General features: G+C 36.0%; 3 protein-coding genes and 1 long non-coding RNA gene across 5 annotated transcripts in view; 3 read left to right on the forward strand and 1 right to left on the reverse strand.

Annotated features, from left to right (window-relative positions):
• The window catches only part of arhgap29b (Rho GTPase activating protein 29b), a 47,896-nt gene extending 45,495 nt beyond the window's left edge, over positions 1-2,401 (reverse strand). For both annotated transcript variants that reach the window (XM_016515456.1, XM_016515455.1), the window contains exon 1: positions 2,286-2,401. The gene's annotated coding sequence lies outside the window, so the exon portion shown is untranslated. The remainder of the gene's footprint in view (positions 1-2,285) is intronic.
• Positions 2,402-4,932: 2,531 nt separating this feature from the next.
• Positions 4,933-6,339, forward strand: LOC107710597 (uncharacterized). Its single transcript, XM_016515408.1, has 5 exons — positions 4,933-5,151; positions 5,412-5,513; positions 5,712-5,944; positions 6,068-6,172; positions 6,274-6,339. Exons 1-5 carry the CDS (start codon positions 5,046-5,048, stop codon positions 6,337-6,339), a joined length of 612 nt encoding a protein of 203 aa, XP_016370894.1. The 5' UTR covers positions 4,933-5,045.
• A 124-nt stretch (positions 6,340-6,463) lies between these two features.
• Positions 6,464-6,983, forward strand: LOC107710629 (uncharacterized). Its single transcript, XR_001636620.1, has 3 exons — positions 6,464-6,577; positions 6,663-6,754; positions 6,875-6,983. It is a non-coding gene; the product is annotated as an uncharacterized LOC107710629 (long non-coding RNA).
• Positions 6,984-9,539: 2,556 nt separating this feature from the next.
• abcd3b (ATP-binding cassette, sub-family D (ALD), member 3b) overlaps positions 9,540-14,032 on the forward strand; it is a 9,378-nt gene continuing 4,885 nt past the window's right edge. Inside the window, 10 exon segments of the mRNA XM_016515409.1 lie at positions 9,540-9,551; positions 9,616-9,734; positions 9,878-9,969; positions 10,385-10,454; positions 12,841-12,904; positions 13,014-13,076; positions 13,079-13,093; positions 13,188-13,256; positions 13,324-13,353; positions 13,356-13,415. Of these exon segments, the coding sequence (XP_016370895.1) occupies positions 9,540-9,551; positions 9,616-9,734; positions 9,878-9,969; positions 10,385-10,454; positions 12,841-12,904; positions 13,014-13,076; positions 13,079-13,093; positions 13,188-13,256; positions 13,324-13,353; positions 13,356-13,415 (594 nt within the window).

Consider the following 14,032-nt stretch of genomic DNA (forward strand, 5'->3'; position numbering starts at 1 on the left):
CACTACCAGTCAAAAGTTTTTGAACAGTAAGATTTTTAATGTTTTTTTTTTTAAGAAGTCTCTTCTGCCCACCAAGCCTGCATTTATTTGTCCAAAGTACAACAAAAACAATTCTGAAATATATATTTAAAAATATATAAATATATAAAAATATTTAAATGTTTTTGAAATATTTGGTGAGCAGAAGAGACTACTTTAAAAAACTTAAAACTTTAAAAAACAGACTTTACTGTTCAAAAATTTTTGACTGGTTGTGTCTTCTATCAAGTTTTTTTACTCCATTTCTGTCGCTTGCTTATTTGGGGACACTTAATTTTTGGGAATATTAACGACTTGATTGCAGAGACACTATTTGAAGAGAACTGAACTGAGCTGGATGATGATGACATCACCGAATCAACGATGAACTGACTTTAACTGAAATATTGACTATTTACTTTTGTCCTCTTTTTAGAGCTGCTTTACTGCATAACTGAATTTGGTTTGCATTATTGACACTATTTTCCTGTTTAACAATGTAAAGCTGCTTTGACACAATCTGTATTGTATGAAGTGCTATATATAAATAAGGGTGAGTTAACTTGCTTTTGACAATGCTTCATGGAAATGTTTGTGTGCAGTCGGTTTTGAACAATTTTGTATTTTTGAAAATTGATCATTTAATTTTGAAATAAATCAGTAGAATAAGATTACATCAAATCAGTCTCAAGTGAATTGTAATTACACAAATACAATAAGTTGTGGTTACTTAATTTTCTCAATTTAAGTAAGTAGACAGAACTCAGATTAACTTCTTAGTTTTAAGTTAAGTAGATTCACACTTTTAAGTAATCGCAATTTAATGAGTTTAAGTTAGTCCAACTTAAAATAAAAAGTGACCACAACACATTTTCTTTTATTTATTTGTTAATGTAACTCAGAATTGTCAAGTTCACTTAACTTTTTTCTTTTAATTATGCATGAATTTCATTTACTTAATAATTTTAAGGCAACGGGTTTCCTCAATTCTTTTTAAGTAAAGTCAACTGATCGCTTTTTACAGTGTAACAATGTTTTACAATATTAACGTTTTTACTATATTTCGGATTAAATAAATGCAGCCTTGATGAACATAAGAGGATTTTTTTTTCAAAATCTTTAAAAAAATCATGTTTATAAATCATGATGGATTAATTTAATTACTGTTATATGAGTGTGCAAAAAGTTTGCACGCATGCTTTTTAGTTGGCATATGCATGAGAGTACTTTCACATAAGTTTCTGCCGTTATAAATCCCAATTTGTTCCTCACTTTTGATGTAGAATGAAATCCATGCATTTAGAATCTAATCTGACTGTATGTGCGTTAAAAAAAAAAACAACCTGAAGTGCTAACTGAAGGTTGTAGGTTCAATTCCCACAAGGGTGATCTATAACTCACTCTTGTAAGCCTGATGGATTAGGTCTGTGTGTGTGTTAAGTGAATTTTGATTTAGTTTGGATATAAAAACATCACCTAAAGCACACATTTCTCCTCATTTACATACTGAAAGGATATGTTATGCTGATATGTCATAAATTCATCGTAATATCAGGGTTGCCTTTCTAAGCAAACAGGAACTTTAATTTTAAAACCAGTTTCCACAGCTCCCAAAAGGGCTCTCATTCAAGCTCTGCGTTATCATTATGATGATCTAGGAACAACTAGAACTCAAGACTCTCAGACTACCTGACCCCATTATCTACGGATGCATCATCCATTCACATGTATTTCTTGCAGTCAGGACTGTTTTCTTGTGCACTATGATTACGTGACTGTCTTTGTCTACAGGTAAGGCATGTCTGCCGCAGAATGCGAGTAATGCACCGATCTTATCATTTAACAGGGGCTTGACAGCTGTCACTCAAAACTAACCCTCTCGCCTGTGTTCAGTGCTACGTGAGGAAATGGACAGGAAAAACACTGACACGAGGTGGAATATGACCAATAATAGATTTACGTCAAAATTAAATGTACAGATTTGGCTTGACAAGCTTGGCTCTTTAACGGAGCATAAAATAAGCATTAAAACACACTTATGTATTATTAAAATCTTGTATTTTGATTAAGTGTATAATTTTTTGACTGTTATGGAGCACATATGATGTGACAAACCGAGTTTAATAACTAATGCCTCTCAATACAGTAACTGTTCTCCACTTCATAGTTAACGTTACACTTTAGCGCTGCTAGCTAACCACTTCACACATAATTTTTTTTTTTAACTATTTGCTGTGTTTAGAGCGTCTCAAACAAGTGGTACTTACGTGAATAGTTCATGAAGAGCATCATGCTGCAGAATTATTTAGTTTAATCCTTTGTAAATCCATAAAACAAGCTCAAAAGAGACGCTCGCAGACGGACCGCTCTTCACATCACAACTGACGAGAGAAAAACTTACTGAGTGAGTGACTGACTGACTGACTGACTCACTGACTCAAAACTTAAACACGTGACCTCAAAGCAAACTTCCTATTGGCTGGTGGAGTGCGGCAGATCGTGCCGCTTGTTTTCCTCGTCAAAATTACATGTGCTGCTCTGAGACTGGAGAAATGTACAGTAATAATAAAGGTGCTTTATTTTAGAGATAACAGTGAGTGAGATGTTGATCACATAGAGTGACGTGTGTGTGTGTGTGTGTGTGTGTATATATACATGTATGTATGTATGTATGTATTTTTACTAGTTTTACTTTTCTTTAGTTTTGCTTTTCTTTAGTTAGTTTTACTTTTCTTTTTACTGCATGTATTTGGTAATTTGTATAGGCCTATATATATATAAATTACCAAATACAGGCAGTAAAAAGAAAAGTAAAACACTGATAATAATAAATTATATTTTTATTTATTAATAAAAAACACTGATAAGTGTAGAATATAAAAAAATTACAACACATATTTTTATATCAAATTGTGGACTTTCTAATAAAAACAACTGAATATAATAATATCAGTATAATAAACAAAAGAGACATTGGCACAGAGAAACGGATCCCATTATAACTAGAAAAGATGGGGGAAATGTGAAATATAAAGTGTATCCTAATTAATTATTAATCACAACTCTAATACACGTTTATCACTACAAAATAAAAACATTTCTAAAACAAAAGCAGCACGTATCAAAAGCGTAGCAATAGAAATGTTGATCGCGCCTTTGAAAAATGACGTGACTCTGCCGACACCTTGCGGCTGAAAGTTTCATTACCTGTGTATTTACGTCCGTGTGTGTGATATTTCTAAGGTGTGTTTATGTGTGTTCGTATGAGCTTAGACATGTGTAGACCTATAGAAACTCCCCGTTAACAGTCGTGCTTTGAAAAAACAGGAGGAAATCCACCGCGTGGGTCCTTCGTTGCCCGCCGTCGCTTCCTGATTGGTTTCATATTGAACATGGCGGCTGTTAGTAAGTATCTGACATCCGGTGTTACGAGATTTTCGGTTTCCAAGATGTTCGGTTTCAGTGGGTTCGGTTTCATATGCTCCATACATGAATATTCATGCGTTTCCCGGACATGCGCGTGGAACCAGGTGGAACTGAGAATTTCAGTTCAGGCTTGTATCTCAGTAGGTTTAATAGAATATTTAAAAAAAGGTAAATATATTTACAGCGTTGCACAAACCTTTGTCTAAACTACATTTGTTCATCATTTTGTAACAGTTTATAATGTTTTTATTAGTTTGCACGTTTTGTGCAGTCGTCATGACTGAATGATTGCAGACATTCAGCACACTTAAGCTAGTTGTAACTTACTTTGATTTCAGTTCGTTGTGCTGTAGCTTGCAATGCTTTCAAACTGTGTCTGTTGTTAGTTGTTATCATTTGAGTACAACAGCTGAAATAAACTTGTATTTGTGGACCGTTTTTCATCTATCCTGGTGTGATTGTTCTTTTCTTGTTCTGCGATTGTTAGGCTTAGGCTATATTTACAAAATGAATAGGAATTTAATACCACACACACACACACAAGCATGAAAGTGTTCCTTTAATAAGTAAAATTCTGGATTAAACTAAACTGTATGGACAAAAGTTTAAAAAGTAGCCTACATTTGGTACACTGTAAATGAGAAAACAAATACTTCACTGCATTTTATGGAATGGAATAAGAAACTAATTTCATGTTTAAAAAAATTATTAACAAATGTTCATAAGTGTGCTTGTGCTTTTTTTTATTATATAGGCTACAATACTGTTCTAAGGATTTGTATTAGTACGGTTCTTTGTTCATGTTCACCAACTGCATCAGATTAAAAATATTAAAAAACATCAATATTGTGAAATAATTTTACAATTTAAAATATTTTTTTTTTCCCCCTGTGATGTCAGATCTCAACTTTTCTTCAGTGTCTCATGACCCTTCGGAGATCATTCTAATATGCTGATCAGTGTAGGTTGCAAAATGTTTGTTAGGCCACTGATATGGTGGTGAATGTTATTTCATTCATTGCCAGATGACAGTTTTAAAACTCAAACGGTAACAGAAGAGCATAAAAATAAATAATTGAAATGGTAGTTGGATCTGCGCTACTATTGGAAACCTGTGTAGCTGTAATCATCCAGGTTTTCTGGGATTTTTGGTTTCACTGTGTAAATGGAACCTTAAACCTTGATAATCTTAATTGGTAAATTTACATTTGTTTGTAAAAATGTTTAACTATTTTACATTGGAAACATGAAAAAAAAAATAATAATTTCAGCAACATGTTTTTGCAGCAGTGTATGATTGTCTCATAGTTTACAACCAGACTGCAGACAATTCACAACCAGACAACATATAGAATGCTGAACGGGGTAAGTTAATACATGGATCATCATACCAGTATACAAAAAAAAATATGTGCACAGATACGTTTATATAGGTTTATTTCATTTGTTGCAGGCAGTGATGTATTTGTCTGGTGAACACCGCTGCGGCACAAGACAATGTGGCAACACACATCTGCCAACAGTGTAGGAGCAATCCAGCTGCTGTCCGGTGTTGTGACTGTCAACCACGCCCCTTCTTCTGTGCTGAATGTGACGTCAGCATGCACACCAGACATGTTCTCCATAACCGAGATGCCATGACTGCTGGATTCTACCAGCCATTGCCTCCAACAACTTTTGTTGTAGATAAGGCTCTTTCCCATTGTGGTAAGTTCTGGTTTGTGATTGTACAACATAAATATCATTCTAAAAAATCGTTAGGCTTCATAAGCTTTACTATTTAAATAATGCCCTTTTGTCTCTTATTGTTTGATATTTAATTTATGTGGACACTCCGTGTCAGTCAGCTTTTTGAGCATCTCTTGTATACTTTTTCAGCAATGTACTTCATTACCATTGAACCATTACAATGTTATACTACTCAGTCAATACAAATTATCTTTATTCACATGTTTGATCTTTTTCAGTGCGGCTTGTACCTGTGGAGATTCCTGACAACATTTGTGGTTGTTCAGCAGAGTCATTGAGGGTCAGCCCAGGGAAGACTATTGCTGTGATCACAATGAATGGTAAGGGTGTGAAGATAAAAATCTATACATGCTCTACTCCCATAAGTTTGGCACAGGTCTGTATGTAAAATCTACACATGACTTTTGAGTAATGTTTAAAAAGTATACAAAGTAGTGTAAAAAATTGTTTAAAGAATCCAAACCCTGATTAATCACATAAGGTTTACATTAAAGTGGATGTGTTTTTGATTTTTCTAGGACGATATGATCTAAGCATGCCTGAGTTGAGATGTGAGGCATGCCAAGCCACTTGGGCTGCTGGAGTGGTCGACCTAAATCGAAGTGACTACTGGCCTGCGACCCTTCACTTTGCCACAATTTATGCCACAGATGTCTTTTTTTCATTTGAAGAAATGAAGATGGCAGCACCAGGACTGTCCTGCCAAGCATTTTTAAGAATGCTGGATCAGCGAACTGTCCGCTTTGGTCGTGTGAGTATTGAATTTATTTATCCTACAGTATTGTTAATGTCTTTGTATTGTGGGTTGAAAAGCTGTTTGATGCTAATGTATTTGTTGTATGTTATTAGCTGTTGGTTTCCTTAATTTTAATAGACTGGCAAGATCTCCACAGACAGTTTTCAGAAAAGTTTTTTTGAGTGGGAGGCTATGCTATATGAGGTGGACAAAATCTGCAAGGAAGAGCCCTTCATCTGTCCTGTATCGCAGATGATTAGACTATATATAGGACTACAATTACCTTCTACTGAAAAGTTTGTTTAGGAGAGTCTTATTTTCATCAACCATTTTCCATATTATAGGTCAGTGGAAGAGGTGTTTGTGGAGGGGAGTGGTCAGCAGCCAGAGAGACCTCCCAAAGCACATGATTTCAAATGTGAGGTAGTTGAACTTTGCTATGTGATTATGAAAACTGAACATCTGCAAATTAATGTCAAAACTTTCTCAGCATTATTATTATTATTTTTATTTATTTTTTTTCTAATCAGGTGAAATGGAGTGGGGCATATCAGGATGGGGCTGGTTTAACACTAGGGGAGGAGGTGGAACAGTGCAATGCTTTCCTCTCTAGGATTGCAGTGACCACAAAACACATGTCCAAACCAGGTAAAATTACCACATACTGCACTACTTGCATCGTTACATAATAAGTAGGGGGAATATGGTAACATGATATTTTCTGTGTTTGCAGGACGCACAGACATGCTGACTCTCATGGCCATGCGCTGGAATCAGCAAAAGTTCAACAATTTGGCCACCGCACTGACCCGGCGATATCAGAAGGTAATGACATCAGTAGAATTTGTTTTAGATGTTCAGTAATGTATGTTATTAGTGTTTGAAGCTGTGCATTGAACATTTGGTTCTTGTTTTTGTACTATCTGTGATTGCTTGTCATTGCAGACCACAAAAGCTCTGCAAAGCCAGTTGCAAAACCTAGAGTCCATGAAAGTCGAACTTGCAGTGACAGAGAGCCAATTGGAAGACTGGGTCAGTGACGTAAAGGAGTGGGCAGACGGTGAGGAAATGACTATATATATATATATATATATATATTAATTACTAGTAATACATTTAGTCATCAATAATTGTAATTGTTAATGTTATTGTAATTTTGTCCCACCTATTTCTTCTCAACAACAACAACAACCACAAATGATGTTGATGCCTTGGCCAGCAGAATTTAGGTGCTGGTGGCGAGTATCAAGAGACGTTCCCAGCGTCTCTATAAAGATACAGATGGCAACAAAGGTCGTGCCAGGATCCGCCGCAAGATCAGGGAGGAGAAGGGGATCCTGACATCAGTTGTAGAGAAATACAACAAAATGGTTCCAAACACAGAAACTCTGTGCTTGGAAACCATTTTGTCTGGTGAGACAGCTTGGCCATGGCAGCTACCACACAGTGGTATGTACACTAGTCTTCTGACAATTCTTATACATAATTGACATTACCCACAATGCTTCAAATGTCAATCTGCAGCCCCAAATGATTTTAAAGATTTTTTGAAGGTTGATGCATGACGTAAGATTTTCTCATGCATTCCAGACTCTGTCGATCTAAGGACAAAGAGAAAGGCATTCGACATCATGTCAGTAAGGAGACTTCAGGAGGAGCAGAAGATTCTTGTTACAGAGATGGACAACCATTGGAAATATCTTTCAACTCGTGCTGAGACCCTCAGAGAACTGTCCTGCTTGTTTGCCAGTGAGACACTGAAAAGTATGTATTTGTAATATATGGCACAAACATAAGCATAGGGTTGCCCCTGACCAAAGATTGTCCTGGAAAATGGGTTTATTTTATTGTACCACAAGTGGCTGTAGCTGTATAAGCCATCATTACACTTTGCCCAAATCTCTCTCCAATTGGTAGCTGAAAGTTTGCAATCTTGCTTTCTTGGAGTTGTCCTTGAAACTCTTTCAATGTTCCAATTTTGAATTTCAGTTTAAAAGTCTTTTAGTAATTAAATGAAGTAAATACTATCTTTAATGAACAAAGGGATATCTAAATATGTTCATTGTGCAAACCTTTATGATATATTTGAAAACTGAAATCAGCCGCACCACAGGGATGCGATGTTTTCATTCAAATCAAAGTGTAAATACACGTAGAAAACGTATCCTTGTGTCCTGGCTGACACAGAAGAGCGTACGCTGCTTGCGTTCAGTGGATATTCTCTAAAATGGTGCTACGGTGATGCGGAGAGACACAGAGGAGACAAATTGTTGAATAAAGTCGTTATTTTTGTTTTCTTCACGTACAAAAAGTATTCTCGTCGCTTCATAAAATTCAGATTGAACCACTGATGGCAGATGGACTATTCTGACGATGCTTTTCATATTTTCTGGACCTTGACAGTGTAATTTACTTGGCAGTCAATGTGACAGTCACAAGCCTCCCAGTTTTCATCCAAAATATCTTAAATTGAGTTCTGAAGACGAACGAAGCATTTAAGGGTTTGGAACGACATGGGGGTAAGTGATTAATGACAAAATTTTCATTTTGCGGGTGGAGTATCCCTTTAATTACTCACCCTCATGTCATTCCAAACCAGTAAGACCTTCCTTCATCTTTGGAACACAAATTAAGATGTTTTTGATGAAATCCGAGAGCTTTCTGACCCTCTATAGCAAGGACTTTGCTAAAATAACCATAGCACACCGTAATTTTACGAAGCTACGAGAATACTTTTTGGGCGCCAAGAAAACAAAAATAACAACTTTATTCAACAATTCTTCTCCTCCGCGTCACCTTATGCCGAGTTCACACTGCACGATTTTCAAAGTCGTCGGATCGCCGTTGTTTTCACACTGCGTGACTATCTGGGGTAGCATTCAGTTGCTGCTGTGTTCACATTGCACGATGGATCGGCGACAGGGGGTTTCACATTGCATGACTTCACAATAGGAAGAATCGCCGACAGCTCTGTCTGGTCCGCAAACTATGTTTCACAAAAAAACACACGCAAGATGTGATAAGGAAATAACGCGAGAACCTGCGTGCGTCAGACCGGAGTTCTCAAGCAAGACTGTAATTATTAAAAAAAAAATAATATATATATAGCCCGCAAATTGTCTGTAAGCTGATTTCCAGCTACAAGGAGAAAAAGAAAAACAGATTATGCAGGAGGGAGATGCAGGGAACAGGGACTGGGTGTTCTGCAAAGAGAGGTAAATAATTTTGCAGTAACTGTTATGCTGATGTTGTGGCTGGTCAAGCAAATGTTTGTGCTTGTTTCTGTATGATATAATTGTTCATATACCTATTAAAATACTGATATTCTGGTCTATAACTCCTCCACGAACTTCCCTCTGCCCTGTATCTTGGTCTCTCATTGGCTGTAGGTCATAGTGAGTATGCATGAACACGTTCAGAAATTCTGTTTAATAAGGCTGATTATTTTACTTTATTTCTTTTCAGAAAGCAGTACCTGATATTTTTTATTGTAGCAGTTAAAATTGTGTAAATCACTTTCACTATACACTGGCAATATGCTACTGTATGCAAATCCAGATAATATTTCACTTTTAATTACTGACCTTTTATCTCTTCAGATTTAATTGTCATGACTGGCTTTGTAAAATGGCTTTATTGGGTCAATAATGATTTCCTTAGATAAATGTTTGCACAGAAGATAGTAGTTCTTTTGTGTTTGTTTTACACTACTGGACTACTACCAGAGTGGGCGGATGTTGATAAGTTTGGCGCAGGCCCTGGGAAGGATCGTCCTGGCAGGCAGAGAGATGACCAGACTGTCCGGGTGAGTGCTTTGCCTCGGGTACATACATTCTTTGCTTGTTCCTCTTGCCATCCATTATCTCTACCCTTATCAGTGCTCACCTGCTGTCTGTCTTTCATCTGCTAAGTATGTGTGTTTATCTGGAGTCTGAATCCATTTATTAGGTTCACTGCACGGATCACAGAAATTCAGGAAGTCCTTAAGGAGCTGAATTCAGGCAGATATGAACGGACCATGGTAACACAGAGAATCAAAGGTCTGGACTATTGTGTGAAATGTTTGTTTTGTTTTAAACATAAATTTGTGACATAAGAGATGTCTCTATGAGTTAATACTAATACAGTTTAAATGTTTGGGGTCGGTAAGTTTTTTTTAATGTTTTTAAAAGGAACCTCTTATGCCTACCAAGGCCAGTGGCAAACACAGACCTCTGGAGGCTCCATTTATTTAATGAAAAATACAGTAAAAACAGTAATAATGTGAAAAAATATTGCAATTTAAAATAACTGGGTTTTAAAAAAAAAAATATTTTAGAATGTAATTTAATCCTGTGATTCAGCAGTTATTACTTCAGTCTTCAGTGTCTCGTGATCCTTGAGAAATCATTCTAATATCTATTGTTTCTTATTTTCTATATATATATATTTTTTTTTTCTCTTTCTTTTTCACAGACGATTCAGTAGAGAAAATCCCTCTTACCCCTGGGAGAGGTAAAATCATCATCGCAGACAACATTATCAAGTAAGCTACATACTACACACTAAATAAACAGCAACCAAGCCATCATAGTTAGCTTCTTAACATTTATGCATTCATTTAATCCTCAATTCCCAAGGTCTGTTTTTTTTTTTTTTCTAAACGTAGACATCATGTCTAACACAGTGTATCATTAGCAGTGTTGGGCAAGTTACTTCCAAAATGTAATACATTATATATTACTAGTTACTGTCTTTTGAAAGTAATTAGTTACATTACAATATTACTGTCTCTGAATTGTAATGCATTACACTACTTTTGAGTTACTTTTGAGTTACTTTCATCCAAAATATCCACATAAGTATTGTAAAATGCCAAAATGTAGTTTATTGCTGCTCATTATACATCCAGTGGAGGGTAATGTGGTAGGTCTATATAGCATAAAATATGAAATCATATTTAGATACCGGTATGTAGGTCTACATTAATGTTACGTTGTAGTTTAGGTTAAAAAATATAAGCACAAATCGCATTATTACATTCAAAAATAACACTGGTAAATAAAGCGAAATATTATCATGTACAAACAATAAACACAATACCTAGCCTATAGGCTATTTTGAACGGTTTCAGAAGAAAACAAGAATGAAAAATATAAGTTGCTAAACAAGCCAAAATGAATTAGGCTAATTCAATGCGAAACTGAAAGCAAACGGCGTTCTCGCGCAGCCTAGTGCTAATCAGTGTTGGGCAAGTTACTTCCAAAATGTAATACATTATATATTACTAGTTACTGTCTTTTGAAAGTAATTAGTTACATTACAATATTACTGTCTCTGAATTGTAATGCGTTACACTACTTTTGAGTTACTTTTGAGTTACTTTCACCAAAATATCCACAGAAGTATTATAAAATGCCAAAATGTAGTTTATTGCTGTTCATACTACATTCAGTGGAGTGTAATGTGGTAGGTCTATATAGCATAAAATATATGAAATTATATTTAGATACCGGTATGTAGGTCTACATTAATGTTACGTTGTAGTTTAGTTAAAAAAAATATAGTAAGCACAAATCGCATTATTACATTCATAAATAACACTGGTAAATAAAGCGAAATATTATCATGTACAAACAATAAACACAATACCTAGCCTATAGGCTATTTTGAACGGTTTCAGAAGAAAACAAGAATGAAAAATATAAGTTGCTAAACAAGCCAAAATGAATTAGGCTAATTCAATGCGAAACTGAAAGCAAACGGCGTTCTCGCGCAGCCTACCTCTCTCATTCGGCATTAATCCATTAAATGTGTCCATATTTGCGATGTATTTGAATGCTTTATGTAATCCAAGCTTACTTAACGCACTTAAAAAACATCCTCGTCACATGAGCAAATGTGTGTTTGGCCCGAGCTCAGGCTGATCGACACGGATTGTACTACGCAGTAGGCTACGCACTATTTAAATTAACCAGTGTATCTATGTTTGGTTGACTGTATTTTATTCTGATAATGAACAGGCTGCAACGTTTGCAATGCTGTATGTGTGTGCGTCAGGCGCCGGCGCGATGGAACAGCGGAAACAAACAACAAAAAAATACTCTGTTATTTTTGGTCATACAGATCATTTGAAACTGCAATGTGTTTACTTTATTTCTGTCATCTCGGTTTCCTTTCCCTGGACTTTCGTAGAGCGCCGCGCCACACAAATAGCAGATGAACCAAACTCAGCAGCATAGCCTATCTCTCAGTCTTTTCCTTTCGTTTTGTTAATCTGTTAATTAGGCTATTTAAGTCAAATATTTCGCATATTCATTCATTTTATATATACACTATGATTTAATAAAAACAGATTTTGTTATTTTTAGTTAAACGTAATTTTTGTTGCTTGTCTGCGCTCGTCCGCCGCCTTTTCCTCTTCTCCGACCCCGCAGCTCTCTCTCCGATAGCTTAGTGTTAGTGGCACCAGTCTAGGTGTTTCCAGGTTTTACTCGTGCTATTTCTCCATGTTGGGAGTTTGGTTTCGCACATATTGCACCATGCATTCTTATCCTTTTCTCCGATGAACTGAAAATAACAGGAGTGTGTCCGTCTCACAAATGTAGAATCCGTCTCTGCAGTCATCTCAACCATCTAATTCCAGCAACAGAAGATAGACAAACTATTTTACCCGCGGAATTTTTTCTCTGGTGCTGTTTTGCTGTGTTGGTAAATTCACCACTTAATTTTGAGTTAAAATATGTTGTTGTAACTTGCGTTACTGAGATTGTAACGAGTAATAATATTACCCAAATTTGATTAGTAATGCGTTATATTACTGCGTTACAGCAAAAAGTAATATACTACTGTAATATTATTACTTTTGTAATGCGTTACTCCCAACACTGATCATTAGTGTTTCAAAATGAGCTGTATCCTTCTATCCCCAGGTTTGAACACATACCTTTAGCGACGCCCAATGGAGACATTCTCATTCGTGACTTGTCTTTTGAGGTTAGTGCCCCATAAATAAACTTTTCCTAGTCTAAACTTGTTTTTAGCTTGTAAAACAGGGTTAAGTAATCTAGTTTTAGTAATTACCACCTTCCCTTCTTACATAAAGGTGTCTTCTGGGACAAACGTGTTGGTCTGTGGGCCCAACGGCTGTGGAAAGAGTTCACTCTTCACAGAGTGCTGGGAGAGGTTAGAGCTGTTCTTCAGCAGAAATATGTGGTTTTAGAAACCTCAGTGGTTTTTTTTTTAATTGTTTGCTGACATTGTCTCTTTGCTTTCCCAGCTGTGGCCTCTATGTGGAGGACAACTCACAAAACCAGAGAGAGGGAAACTCTTCTATGTTCCTCATGAGGTCTTTCATGGCAGCCGGTTACTTTTCTCTTCCCTTTTAAAGGTTCATTTGTTTGTATTTTCTTCAGAGGCCCTATATGACACTGGGTTCCCTCCCTGAGATCAGGTGATTTATCCTGACACACATGAAGACCAAAAGAAGAAAAGAACGTCTGATCGGGTGAGTTTCATAATGAAATGGACATCAAAATATGTTATGTTATAAAGGGATAGTTCACTCCAAAATGAAAATTTCTGTCATTCTTTACCCATAAGACCTATGTTCATCAAAACACAAATGAAGATATCTTTAAGAAAACCAAAGGGATTTTCTTCACTGAAAGTCTATTCCACAAAAACTTCACTTAATGTTTCAGAAAGTTCATAAAGAGATTACAAAAGAAATAAATATAAATTGAACAGTTTAATCCAAGTCTTTTGAAGAGACATGATCGCTTTATTTGATGAACAGATTTAATTTAGGCTTTTATTTACCTATTGATCAACAATCCACATACATATACAGTAGAAAAAATGAAGTTCAACCATGCTTGCTTGACACAAAAGAATGATGTTTGTTTACCCGTGTCACACAAGTAACGCTGAACTTCAGTTCAATCATGACAACTCTCGGAAGATTTTAGCATGGTGATGGATATGACAATGTTAATGTATTTGGTCTTGGCGGAACAGATCTGTACGCTGCTGCTGAATTGCTGCTGCTGTTGGTTATTGCTGTAGTTGTAGATTATTGCTGCTGCTGCAAGCAAGTACAGAAACTTGCTACTGCCAATGCAT

The sequence above is a fragment of the Sinocyclocheilus rhinocerous genome, unplaced genomic scaffold, assembly GCF_001515625.1.
Source record: "Sinocyclocheilus rhinocerous isolate Xijiao unplaced genomic scaffold, SAMN03320098_v1.1 scaffold507, whole genome shotgun sequence".
Taxonomy (NCBI): domain Eukaryota; kingdom Metazoa; phylum Chordata; class Actinopteri; order Cypriniformes; family Cyprinidae; genus Sinocyclocheilus; species Sinocyclocheilus rhinocerous.